Source organism: Ischnura elegans, chromosome 2 (genome assembly GCF_921293095.1).
Source record: "Ischnura elegans chromosome 2, ioIscEleg1.1, whole genome shotgun sequence".
Lineage (NCBI taxonomy): Eukaryota > Metazoa > Arthropoda > Insecta > Odonata > Coenagrionidae > Ischnura > Ischnura elegans.
The window spans coordinates 110,300,449-110,314,561 of record NC_060247.1 but is presented as its reverse complement, the minus strand read 5'-3'; the positions used below and the strand labels follow the sequence as shown (position 1 = coordinate 110,314,561).

The 14,113-nt window shown below is 39.0% G+C and overlaps 1 protein-coding gene across 3 annotated transcripts; it reads left to right on the top strand.

Annotated features, from left to right (window-relative positions):
* Nucleotides 1-224: 224 nt before the first annotated feature.
* LOC124154383 lies at nucleotides 225-13,969 on the top strand. 3 transcript variants are annotated; one of them, XM_046528070.1, is made up of 7 exons: nucleotides 225-723; nucleotides 4,895-4,989; nucleotides 5,682-5,797; nucleotides 8,329-8,480; nucleotides 11,633-11,774; nucleotides 12,563-12,653; nucleotides 13,790-13,969. In XM_046528070.1, exons 1-6 carry the CDS (start codon nucleotides 693-695, stop codon nucleotides 12,648-12,650), a joined length of 624 nt encoding a protein of 207 aa, XP_046384026.1. In that variant the 5' UTR covers nucleotides 225-692; the 3' UTR covers nucleotides 12,651-12,653; nucleotides 13,790-13,969. The 3 variants fall into 3 exon arrangements, with proteins under 3 accessions (XP_046384026.1, XP_046384027.1, XP_046384025.1); XM_046528071.1 differs by lacking the exon at nucleotides 13,790-13,969 and adding an exon at nucleotides 12,726-13,657; XM_046528069.1 differs by lacking the exon at nucleotides 12,563-12,653 and having other exon boundaries at nucleotides 230-723.
* Nucleotides 13,970-14,113: the final 144 nt, after the last annotated feature.

Here is a 14,113-nt window from a genome sequence, read left to right as displayed (position 1 = left end):
TGTGAAGAGCATTTCTCTTGATGATCTCTTTAAATGCGCAATTTCTTAACATGCCTTGGGGTGGAGATCACGCCATTGACTGGTGCTCGATCCTCTATATACCCGTCATAGAAAACGTTCTATGTGTATTTGTTTGAGAGGGAATGGGAGGCAAAAAACATCAAGAGCTTATCTCTTAGGTCAAATGTCACGGAATGAATTAGTAGGTGACGATTGGAGTGAACTTCCTTATCCCATCACTCGAGTTCCCAACGCTTTAACGAGTAGGCGCACAACATTTGCTATACATAAAACCAGGTATAATTTAAGGTCAAGATAGTAAAGTAAAGCCTCAGGTGTAGGTAAAAGATTGGAAGAGGCCACCGAGACCTCATTCATTTGTTCCATAAGGAAGAACTGAAAAGCAAGGAGGCGGGGACATCCAGAAAGCTAGACTGCTCTTCAAGAAAGACGCTTATGACTACCACTTAGTGTCCCAACCGACGCGACAAATGGAGTGCTGTATTTCAAGTGCCCTCCATAAATAGCTCAACGAGGGATCGGTTCAGTGAAAATTTTCCGCCACTAAAAAGATTTGAACCTGCGTCCACGGAAGAGGAATCAAACTATCCACCATTCACACCAGCCCGATAAAAAAACATCAGATCAACGACACGAAAACACTCCGGGATATAATTCAGCCAACCTGAGTAATGGCTTCATTGACACAAATTTTCACTATCGGTAAGTCATGTTTATGTATTAGATTTTTTTATACTCTTTTGAATGAAAAGCTTTGACTGCATAATTTCATTTAATTTTTTAAATTGAGTATGGTTTTCAAGTGAAACGTCATCATTAGGGACCAACGCTAGTGGAAACACTCAAGGTTGCTCAGGCAAGGCAAAGAACATTTCCATTTAATAGTTTTGACGGGATGAGTGTCTGTTTGGGTGATGCAGAATGGGATATGTATATACATCTAAATACTACCCAGCAAGCCGCCTCAATAGGCATGGGGCAGGGAGTGTTAGGACACCAGCCGCTTACACGTAACATCCACATAATATCTTGCGAGCCACCTCTAGGGTGATTGGCAGGGGAGGATCAATCACCAGCATGCAATTGGACTCCCACTTGCACACCACATATTCCAAAACACTTCACTAATACTAACATATTATATTACCATATGCTATTAGAAATAAAAATAAAGACAAGAAACATGCATTAAGTTTTACATAAGCTAGTAGGCTACACTACAAGTCCTTTAATCTACGTATGATTTCTATCGCTGCCGTTATAAGCTGTTATTGATCGTGGAAAAAAGACATTCTGAATCTGTCGGTTCTACAGTCTATCTCTTTTATTTTATTTATTTGATCTGATCTTCCGTAGCATTTTGGCATCCGTAAGATGTGGCTAACTTCGTTAGAAAAGACACTGCTCTTGAGTTTATCTAAAGGTTTATTTTATTTTTCAATCTACGGTCTGACAGAGATTCCCATCCGAGTTCATCTAAAAGATCAGTTACACTGACAAGACTATCGTACCGACCTTTCACGTACCTGGCAGCTCTTCTTTGCACGCGTTCTTACTCTGTTATTAAACGTTTTTCATAAGAGTCCCAAACACTGGCAGCGTATTCTAAATGGGGTCTTATGAGGGAAAAGTAAAAAAGGAAATGATCTTACGAAATGACGGCAAGCATTTATCAACGTCTTTCATCATGTGTAGTAAAAAGGAATTCCCATACCTAAACGTTCCGCAAAACATCGCTTTTAATTTATCGTTGCTGCCAGACCTGGAAATGTGTTGGGATTCGTAAACGGTTTTCACTGTGTCACTTTTTATGATATCCATCCTCTATTGCTCAAGCAATCTAAGTTTTCCGCGTATCCTACGAGTATCCAGCGACTCCCTGGGTAATAGGGTGGTTTCCTGTTATTTTTTATTGCCTATATCGAAAGATTATTACTCCTGGAGTACGCATTTTGCGGTCTTAGATTTTAGAATGACGATATCTATTTTTCGCGACTACACGAAAAGTGAAAATTTTCAAGCACGCGAAAGCGCGACGGCTAAGTAGGAATGCTGGGTAAAACCCGTGTGACGTATGTCTGGTTCCAGCTGTCGCCGTTGACCTTGAGGTGACCTTGGAGCGAGGCTTTCAGCGCTGATACGACGCAGGCTGCTAGCAGGTAGCAGAATACCCTGCTAGCAGTTAGCGCTTGGCTTAAATAAGGATTATTATTAAACTTTGAAGCGAAGCAAACTTTCCGAACTTAGGTAACTTTAATGGGTATTATTAAGAGATGTTTCCCTGAGCTTGCATTGGTAACCTCATGCATGCATTGGTAATCTCAGACGATGTAAAGCTCCTATCTACTCGTATAGAAACTAGGTTCCTTTGAAGTCACGTGGAGTCGCATCGCATGGGCGCCAATTTGACCTCTTTTAAATGAGGTTGAAATTGACAATTGCCATTCGTCAAAACTGGGATTTATAAAACAAAATAAAGTGTATATTATGAATGCACTAATGGTGGGTAAGGAATCCCAATCGATTTCTTTGGTGAAGGAAACTACCGTATTCGTATCATATATGCGTAAGAGTATTAAGTTTATGGATTTAGTTTTTTTGGATCGAATTCAATAAGCACGCTCTGTACACAAGATGGAGACGGATGAGTGCGAAAATAAGTAGTGACTCTCTTTTACTCACTCCTCTGGAAATATGAAGTAAGGAGGAAGGCGCAAACGTGGAGTTTGAGGTACGGAGAAGGTAATTATAGTGTACCCGTTTCAATCGCGATCCAAAATTGCGCAAACTAGGTGCGAATTCAGGGGAGGGAATGTAGGGTAGAAACGGCAGAAATGGGCGCGCTGGGGTGGGATATACCACGCCCACATTGACGAAATCGACCTGAGCACTTCATCATCTTGTGGTGCTCTGCCCGTTGCGTCGGCAGGTCCCCTGCGTCAATGCTGTCTCCATTCCCTCCTGTCTCCGGCCATCTCCTTGAAGTCTCCACATCTTCCAATTTTTACGCTAACTGCCAATAAACTTCTGCCTTCTCCTTCCCATTCTTTTGATCCCCTCTACCTTTCACTCCAAAGCTACTTTCAAAATTGCATTCCTTCTCATCTAATGTCCCAGCCAGTTACCCTTCCTTTAAATTTTTTATTATATTCCTATTTAACACTTGCTCATTCCTAACTCGATCCATCCACCATATTCCCTCCAACTTCCTCCAAACCCTCATCTCTTACTCCCCAATGCTGTCCCTGTTAAGTATCATGAGTTAATTTATACTCAGCACTATTTCAAACTGAGCCCTATATTCCCGCATCTTTATGTACAATGCATCAATGCGTGCTAGTAGAGCCTCTTCATTAATTTGTCGCCATTTTCGATACCGACGAAGTGTTACCTGGTCGGGAGCAACCGAATTCATTACCACAGCAACTTATGAATTCAAAGAAGTTAAGCAAGAGGGAGCTACGTTATATATAATTTTGATTAAACATAATCGAGAGAATAACTGGCTCTATCACTAAAGGACGTGAATAAGAAATTTCAACTGAACTTAGAGATAGGTGAAAATGATCGATGGATTTAAAACAGAATAATCATCATGACTGGTAATAACCGAATGTCAATTGATGCCTAATCGGGATTTTTTTAAAACAATTCATCCTGACGAAGTAGACATTCCAGGTGACAAGATTTCAAGAAAACCTATACAAATTTTTCAGATATTAAGAGCTCGAAAATATATTGTAACTCCACCGGGTCAGCAGGTGGAAGGTGAGCCAGTGCGATCCCGGGTCAGGGGTGTAAAATAATACGGAACTCGCACTCGAGAGAACTCAACGCGCGTCGGGAGGCAGCTGTTTCTCGGACGTTGAGAGGGGAAAAGAGGGGTAGTGGAGAAGGTGCCAGTTCGGAGGTGAGGCCAGGAGGTTTACTCTCTCCCGTCAACCACGGCTGTGGTAGGATCGCGGACAACCTTGCCTGGTTGAAGGTTGATGGTGGCCGGTCAAGGGCTGATTGCGCGGTGGAGCGACGATCCTGATTCTTAGCGGCGGTCTCGCCGGAAGAGCTGTTGGAGTTCCGCCAGGACGCTGGAAGTTATCCTGATTTCGAGCGGCGATGTCGCCAGGACCGACCTGGAGTTCCACCAGGACACCAAAGTTGTGGGCCCCAAGTACTTGCCTTGCCCGAAAATTGCCGTGTTGAGTTCTCTCGCGATTTGGTATTGCGTGAATGAGGGAATGGGGTATGTTTTCCGAGTTCCGTATTTTGGTTTGCTTGGTCGCGGGTGGCGCGCTACGTGTGCCAGTCATTTCGTGTTTGCTTCTTCTCCGCCCGAAATATTCATTTTCATCGCACGCTTAGCCTTTTTCTCTGTTAATGAAGGTAATTAAATTGCATAATTGTTTGTTAATTGCTGTTATAGATATATGTGTCCCGACCTTTCCTTGGGCAACCCATCACGGTTCTCCGGACGAGGACCAATTTCACGACCCAATTTACGGTAGCCTGGTATTAGTTTAGTAGTGGTGTAGATCGAGGAACGGCGCCCGTACGGTTACAATATTAAATATTTAAATTTCCATGGTCAAATTAATTATGAATCATACAAAATCTTGAAAATTTTCTACTTTTGTTTCAATTTCGGTTTCCTAGGTGCAACATTTAGCAGTAAGCGCCGCAAGCGTTCCCAAGGACAATGTTAGAAAACCATTTATTTACAATCCAGCCTATTGGGCTCTCGCAGTAGTGGAGTTCATAGCTTTATTTTGCTCTGAATTTTATAAGCTTACTCTCAAATAAACCTTTGGATTAGCTTTTTTTTTGCTGGAAATGAAGGTTTCAATGGTCGTACTTGTAAAAATTCCCTGTTTTACAGGCTGTGTCGCCTTGTTTCTTCCATTTTATCCATGCTCAACTTTTCCTACGGCCATCCCGGAAAGAGATGGGACGGAGTGTGGGACTTTTTGGCATGTAAGAATTGTAGACAAGTTTTTTACTTGATAAGTGATTATATGTGCTTCTTTCTTTAAAATTAAAGTCGATAAATAAATGGGTCGATTCACATAATTTTTTAATAATTGCTTGTTTACCTATTTTTATATATATGTAGACTATACATCTTGATAAAGTATGGTAAATGATTTAGATTATACTCATGTGTAAATCAACATTTAGGTAACTTACTTATCATTCATAGAAATAATAATTAAATCATCACGATATTAAAATGGAAAAAAATGTCAGAAGACTAAACAAAAAAAATAAAGTACAGACGATAAAAATATGAAATTTTCTCTTGTTTTGCGATACATTTCATAATTAATTCATTCAACTGTGGTGAAAATGATTTACGCAAAGAATCCATCCGAAATAAGTTATAAAGATTTTCAAATGGAAACGATTCTTTTAAAGTTTTCACAGCAATACTCATAATGAAGTCATATAATTTGATGATTCTTTCCGTTAGATTTAATATAGGTACTTTTTCTATCGTTGCCAATTATCATGCTTGCAGGCGATGTAACAGTGTATCATTCTACATCAATTATCATACTTTGACCTATTATTCTTGAAATTTATTCTTCCTAATCATGATAATTATGTGTTTAGTTGCTCATATTGCATAGACTAGGAACTCATTTTTTGGACAATATTTTTTTAAGGTTCCCGTTCTCGGGTTACTTCTTTGGAACGGCCTGACACACTATGAAGATGAAATACTTGATGCAGTTAATCACTTCAACAACACAGAATGCCCTTCGTGTCAACGATTTTGCAGGTTGTATTTTCATCAAAAGTTGACTCTAAATAGGCCACCATCAAAAGATGTTTTTCCTAATTTATGCATCATTGCCAAAAATAATTCAATAACACCTCATTTTCTTTCTCTATGATTTTGCCCTAAAATATTTCACCTAAGTTTTACGAGTTGAAATCAAAATAAAATTCCCTCTGAAATAATTAGAATAGTAATAATGAGAAAGTGAGTAGTGAAACCATGTAAAATTCTTATTCCCAGTTAGTTCCCGCTAGCAATGTGACGCGAGAAATCCTCCCTGATGCCAGCAATTCAATGGATACCAAATTGTGTCAATTTCTTAAATACGTAAACATCGGTCTCCCGCCCACAGAGTTGCCAAACGTCATCTATGGCGATCGTACATCGTTTTTTGGGTTGTTTGCTTCACAAGGCTTCCTGAAGGGCTTACTGAAGGGTACACAAGGAATACTTAACGGTATTCTTGCGCATGTGTCCATATTCCACAGCCCATCTTCGTGATTTTGCCATAAGCTGAAGCGTTAACCGTCTCTAACCCAGAGCCACTTTTGGGAGAATTCTCATTTCAAGGTTTTTTATAATGAAAAATTGAAAATTTTGCAATCAATCATAATTATTGGGGCAGCTGCATATTTCGTCATTACAATAAACAACACAAAATAATGCGCAGTTTAGATAATTCCTAAAGAGAGCGTATAATATATACATTTTTGATGTTCCTTAGTAGCAATATTGGGTTATAAGAGGTTAAAATTTATGAAGTTTTTCTTAAAACCAGTGGTTACAGGTGTCATATAACGGGACGTAAATATTAATGGAGTGTTTATTTTTCGATTATCCGAAAGCATTCCTTCAGGCAGATATATGCCTTGCTAAATTTGCATTAGTAGATGTTTTGTTACTGGCCTTACAGGTGCAGCAATCAAACTAATGATTGGCCTTTCCCTCCACCAGTAAGTTAAAAAAAACAGCATAAATTGTCAAACCACTGCCAAATTGAATGAAGTGGACACTACACTTAATATACGAGGGCTGTTTGTAAATGAACCTCAGTTTTTTATAAATAAAACGCCAGAGTAGATTTACAAAAGTTATTATATTCATCTTAAAATTACGGTTTGCCTTTACTCCTAAATATAAATACCATGAACATTTAGAAAGCTATAATATTTATAAACTAAAGCATCTTCCACACTACTGGAGATGTCTTGAACAAGAAACGTTGAACAAGTTTTCTTGGACGCTAAAAGATATTTAAGACCATTCGAGAAGGTCTTTAAACAGTGTTTTTAGTTTACTTTTTATTCGTATCATGATGTAGCTGACTGGAAAACGGCTTTTTTTTTTAGCATTTTTCGCAAATTGTGGATTTCGCAGGCACTAATCGGATGATTGCAAATTTAATTAGGCACTTACATATAAATATTAATGGTTTTCAAGGCACACCGAAGTTAATAGCTATTAGAAAAGCAAATCCATTCAGGTTTCAGTATAGTTGTGTTGACAAGTGTTATTTTACGTAAAAAAGTATTTCACAGTCGAAGAGGTTTCATCGCGGTATTGGTGACAGTAGTTATGCTAAGTAAAATACTTACTCATTAGTATCAAATCCGGTTATTGAAGCATTTATACATTTTTATACAATAAGAAATGGTTATCACGATATATAAAGCCCTTTAAAAATCAATATTTTTCAAATAAAAATTCATCATAAATGCGAGACGATGAGCAGACGAAATCAGGCGGCATATTACTTGTAGCAAGTAGCATGCCATGGACCTCACTAGACTTCGCAGCGGGCGATTGTAGCGATGCTCGGCTACTATAGCAGCTACGTCACCATCTGATGACGCATCTAGCAGTAGTGAGGTTTCTAGATGAGGGCCCTTAAAATATTCAGCCAATTAGCACCCCCAACCAATTATGCTAACTAAGTACAAAGATTACTCGCCGCAAGAGTAGTTTGCAGGTAGGTCGATATCGTTCGCGGATTCCGCGGTGTTGCGCTATTTCATAATCGGGTTAAATTCTTGATTATTATTTGGAGGAGTCAAACGAAAGCTAAAGCTGATCCCTTGCGAGCGAATGGAAGGGAATGAAGAGAGGACAGAATCTCATTTTCGTCGTAAGCCTTCCCTGGACAGAAAGAAACAAGGCCGTAACGTCCCATCTGACGGAGAGAGTGCGGTACTTGAAATGGCCTACCCAAAGCATTCAAGCGCTTGGTCTCTAAAAAAAATCTCTGCAACTGCCGGACTTTGAAACCGGACGCACTAATTAGGAAACCAATATACTAGCTACAACACCAACCAGAAAACCCTTATTTTTATTTAAAGAGTGAAAGCTTTTAATAAATTGTAAAAATGCTTCTAATTTCTTCTTAATGACCGAAGATTGATGGCTATTCTCACTATTTGTAAATTTCATTGTGAAAAATAGCTATCAGAGATGATTGGAATTTAAAAAATCTAAAAAATCTCAATTTTTTAATCATGTAATTCTTTATTTTCTTTCTTTATGTCTCCCAATAGCAAAATCCAAAATCGACTGGAATTCCTTAGGGATCCATCGATCATTACTACTGAAATCTCGCCAAGGACTAGGAATACTACAGAATTTATGATTGAGATGGCCCAGGCACTGGTTACGTTTGGTTGCGACAACAATGCAACGCAGATGACCGGTAAAATTGATTATATTTAAAGTTTCCTGGGAGATATTCTGTATTTCCGAATTAATACTTCATTGTAAATGGCACAACAGATTAAGCCAAATGCGGCCAATTTTGGAAGTTCGATAAGTGACCGCCTGAGGCGCTGGAGTGCCGGCTCATGAATTGCGCTCACTTCCGTGAGAACGGTTCATTAAAGTCGAGGGTTTGTCGTTCCCTCGAGCAGTGAATGGCTCATTGATTGATTCATTTCAACGCCCAACAGCTCTATGACTGTTTTTTATTTATATTCGGGAATTCAGAGAAGTCCCCTTATATTTTAAATATTTAGTTCAATATTGCTTTAACGTTTCATTTCTCAGTATATATATATATATATACTGAGAGGGAGTATATATATATATATATACTCCCTCTCAGTCCGCGCCCATCGCATCTGCAACAATTCACCATCTCTTCAAAGAGCCACACAGAACCTCCACCATGCTCTCCTCAAACGAGAGTATCCAGAATCCCTGCTTAAAAAGAAAATACTCTCTCCCTCCGAACAGTACACCCCACGCACCAAAAAAGAACAAACCAGAAAACTCAATCTCACCACTACATTCTTCCCTGGCACTCAAAAAATTAAAAAAAATATTAAAAGATCTGTACCCCATCATCAGCAAAAACAAAACCACAGCTGCTCTTCTTCCATCCTGCCCCTCCATTGCCTACAGAAGAGCACCTAACTTAGGTAATATTTTAAAATCCACCCGCCCCCTCCTCCGACACACACTCCCCCCACTCTCCTCCCTTACTCCATGCAACCGCCCCCGTTGCAAGTGCTGCCCTCTGCTACGCCCCACCACTTCACCTGTCATCAATAGATCCTCCTCCATACCGTCTTGTACCTCCTTCAACGTTGTCTACAAGCTACTTTGTAATTTTTGCCCCTCGTACTACATAGGAGAATGCACCACACCCATATCCATCCGAATGAACAACCACAGACACTCCTGCAAAACCCCCCCCTTTCATGAACCCGTCCCCATTCACACCGCCTCACACAATAGTTCCTTCGATAAATGTTTTTCCCTAACCATCATTGAAATTCTGCCAGAAAAGGCAACCATCATCGAGGTGAGTACGAGGGAAATGGCACATATTTGGGTTGAAAAGGCGTTTGAAACGCCCGGGCTAAACATTGCCCACTAATAGTCAAAGCAAACCCTACCCTCCCTTCCCCCCTCTCCCCTTCCCCTTCTTCCACCCCCACTACTTCACCAAGGAGAGCTTCTGGAGGATCGGCCTGCAGCAGTTCACCTTCAGCACTGACGATAGCGGGTCAACCCGCTGAAACGTTTGCAAGCTTCTCTGTGAGTGTCCTTTTCTATGTGTTCCTATGTTCTTTATTAGTGTTTATTTTGTCCGTTATTTATATATATATATATATATATATATATATATATATATATATATATATATATACACTTCGAAAGGTTCCTCGGCGAGGTAAATATCATAAAAAACCCTAGGGTGGGCAGTATCAGAACACACAATAAAGAATAGAAACTCACACTCACAAAATAACTAAATTTTCGGTGGCATTACCACCTTCCTCGGAGTTAGGTAAAAGACTATATATATATATATATACATATATACGCATATAAATTCACAGGTAAGGAAACTTTCCCTTTCTTTCCTTACCTGTGAATTTATATGCATATTTGCGCTTAAGGCGTCGTGTGAATGAATGAAGTAGTATATACATATATATATATATTTATTTATTTTTGCCTAGTATGTACTCAAATTTATAAAACTTATGCCTAAAGAACAGAAATATGATTTTTATTATAATGACAATGCTTTATTGTAAAATCTATCGAATCACCATAGAAATAAAAAAAACAGATTAAATTCAGTTGCTTGATGATTTAATAATGGTTTAATTATCTTTTTGGACTAAAATGCGAGGAAATTGTTCATGGAATTAAGTGATTATCAGATGAATAGTAATTCATGGTTAGATTAACACTGTAAAAATACGAACAGGTTGTATCACTCCTAGTCAGTTATCTAATAACCTATCAGTCAATCCATGAGTTAACGTATCAGTTAACGTATCAGTTCACCAGTTAACCTATGCGAAGTGGTATAAAATCATCTGGCCTGATACGTATTTTTATGGAATGGTTCACTAATATCGGTTGTAACATTCCAGAATATTGTCGATGTCCAGATTAAGATACTTAAATTTGATTATATGCTGACTTGGGCTGGCGTTTATTTCGAAACGGTGAAGAAATCTCCAGAAAAGTTAGGCATTAATTATTTTCAGTTTTTTAAGTTTAAGTTTTTTATTAAATTTGAAATGTTAAGCTAATATTTAATAATAATAATAAAAATCCATGTATAACACATTGTAACCGCACGGGCGCCGTCCCTCGGTCTACGCTACTACTTATACCATGCTTACGTAAATCGGTTCGTGAAATAGGTTCTCATCCGAGGAACCGTGACTTGTTGCCAAATGAAAGGTCGGGACCCAAGTATCCACAACAGCAATTAACAAACAAATATGCAATTTAATTACCTTCATTAACAGAGAAACAGACTATGCATGCGATGAAAATGAATATTTCGGTTGGAGAAGAAGCAAACGCGGAAAGACTGGCACATGTAACGCGCCGACAAGCAAACAAAAAATACGGAACTCGGAAAACATACCCCATTCTCTCATTCACATCATACCAAATCGCGAGAGAACTCAACACGACAATTTTCGGGCAAGGCAAGTACTTGGGGCTCACAACTTTGGTGTCCTGGTGGAACTCCAGGACGGTCCTGGCGACGTCGCCGCTCGAAATCAGGATAACTTCCGACGTCCTGGCGGAATCAACCATCAACCTTCCACCAGGCAAGGTTTTCCGCGATCCTACCACAGCCATGGTTGACGAGAGAGAGAGAGAGCCCCCGGGCCTCACCTCCGACTTGACACCTCCTCTGCTTCCCCTCCTTTTTTCCCCTCTCGGCGTCCGAGAAAATCTACCTCACGGCGTGCGTTGAGTTCTCTCGCGCGCGAGTTCCGTATTATTTACACCCCTGACCCGCGACTGCGCTTGCTTACTCTCCGCCGTTAGCCCCTTGGAGTTACATCATGCTATCTTTTATTCCAGCGTTCTTTAATGATGAAAATAGAGAATGCCTCCGTCTCGGCGGATGCAGAGATTGGTTGGAAGAGCCCTCCCCGAGCAACTCGAGTTCCTGTGAAGATCTTAATCTAGAAAATGGCTTCCTCGTTGGATATCATGCCTGCCAGTAAGTACGATTACTTGATGAATAGATATCGTACTATTGAATTTGCAGCTGAGATCTAGCTTCTTATATCGAATGAACTGACGAGATCTATTACCTTTTCACTCATAAGTTTGCGGGTGAGCTTTCGTGAGAGTATGGACACTCTCGGATGGCTGAGCTGATGGGGGATGGGTTGTTTCTACTAAGTAAGAACAGAAGTGAACTTAAAATTTCCACATTCACATAGCCAACCAGTAACTGAAAACGTGTGAATAATGGCTGGTCACAGTTATTTTGGGCTCCTCACCGAGGCAATGTTACCTAAATCACACCGCTTCCTAAATCGCACGACCATCCTAGAAACCATTGTATCGGGTATATATGCAATCTAATGGCTGCATTTAGAACTTCCTACATTGCCAAGCACATGACCACCACGTCTTTCGTTTGCGATAACTGAAATGTTCTCCTAAAACGTATATTTAACATTTCATGCAATTTTTTTGTAATAAATTGATTGGATATTTTCGATACGATCACCCGTTTCGCCTGCTTGAAAATTCATAGCCTCGCCCATTTCTTTTACTTTATTCTAGAATTACCGAATCATTACGTACAGTTAACTTCGTTCTGTTCTCACTTTCTCTATTCTTCTCTCCTCCCGCACCTCGAAAGAATCAAGTCTGTTCATGTAATAACTAAGCTATAGCCTAATTGTAACAATACGAGGTGTGTTAGAAAAGTAATAAGACTGACATTGTGCTAAAAATTTTTAAACATTTTAAAAATTAATGTTTTCCACTTCAAAGCAGGTCCCTTAGACAGCTGCCCCCGGCGGAGGTGTCGTTCCCACTCTTGGTAGCAAGGCTGGAAGTCTCGAAATCGCATGGCTTTTAACTGGTCGGTCACGGTCTTTTGAATGTTCTCCTGGGTTTCATAATGATGCCCACTGAGGGCTTGTTTCAATTTCAGGAAAGGGAAAATTCACAAGGACTCAAATCAGGTGAATAGGGGGGTTTTGGAACGACAACAATGAATATAGAGGTCAAAACCTCACCATTAAAAATGGCCGTATTAGACGGGGCATTGTCATGGTGAACCATCCACTTGTCTGCAATGTCGGGTCTCACAGGAATCACTCTAGGGAGAAATCTTTCAAATGTTTGAATCGTCCGTCAAAATTTGATGCACGGTAATATTGTCTAAATTTAACTGTTCTTTCATCATTCTTAATGTTAAACGACGGTCTGAGCTCACAAGAGCCCTCACACATTCAACTTTTCTCACACACCTCGTATGAGCTAAATAAATATTTGGTTTCGTAATAAATTTATGTATTTGCTAATAATTATAGTCGTGATCTCGGCACGTTCATACAGAAAAAGTTTCACATGCACTTGAATGAAGGAAAGAAAAATTATTTAAAAAATGTAGTAGAATGTAATAAACTGTAAAACGATTTAATGGTGACACATCTGCAAGGGATTCATATTAATGGAGAAAACTTTTGGAAGCCATTCTCTATGCAAGTGAGCGCAAAAGTCTAACATAAGCATACTCTGTGTATTGGTAGAAATAGCTATGCGATTAAAAATGAAAGTTATTATCAGCATGCAAAAATGGCCTAACCAGAAAATAATAAAATAAGCTGCATAAAAAGAGCTAAACAATACGTTCTAAAAATGTAGCTATTTCTTATGTCAAATTTTCTTGATGTTAATTGTCTAAATTTAACTGTTCTCTCATCATTCTTAATGTTAAACGACGGTCTGAGCTCACAAGAGCCCTCACACATTCAACGTTTCACAACTTTTCTCGCACACCTCGTATGAACTAAATAAATATTTGGTGTCGTAATAAATTTATGTATGTTAATTGATTAAAAAGCTAAATTACATTAATGAGTATCTGCCTAATAATTTATTCTTTATTTTCACCTTAGAATTTCTAATTTATTGATGTTTTTTGAAGGTTTTTATTTTTATCATCACCAACCCAATGGATGTTTTTTTTATTTGTGTTTTCTTTCCTCATAGAAACCTCATTGGGTTACTGAGATGCAATATGAAGACCATGGATTCATGTTCCTCTGGAATAAAGAATTTTATAACAGGTGGAATATCCCACTTGAAGAACAATCGACCATGTGATAAATATAACTTGTAACTTGTGTGTACGTGGCATTAATGGTCAAATAAATATAAAATAAATTTCAATGGCTTCATTTCTTTACTGTGTACTCCAAATGCTTATGTCAAATAGTTCCAATTACTAAAACGAATTTACGCTCAATTTTCGCAACAGATAGCACCAGGTAAAGTCACATTTCAAAAGAATAGAGTTAAACCTTAGATGCAGGA

Excerpts from the sequence above, each read along its gene's own strand:
- LOC124154383 (XM_046528069.1), top strand. The coding sequence starts at position 693 with ATGGCTTCATTGACACAAATTTTCACTATCG. Across the intron at positions 724-4,894 it reads GACACAAATTTTCACTATCG|GCTGTGTCGCCTTGTTTCTT; the intron begins GTAAGTCATGTT and ends CCTGTTTTACAG. Across the intron at positions 5,798-8,328 it reads TCGTGTCAACGATTTTGCAG|CAAAATCCAAAATCGACTGG; the intron begins GTTGTATTTTCA and ends GTCTCCCAATAG.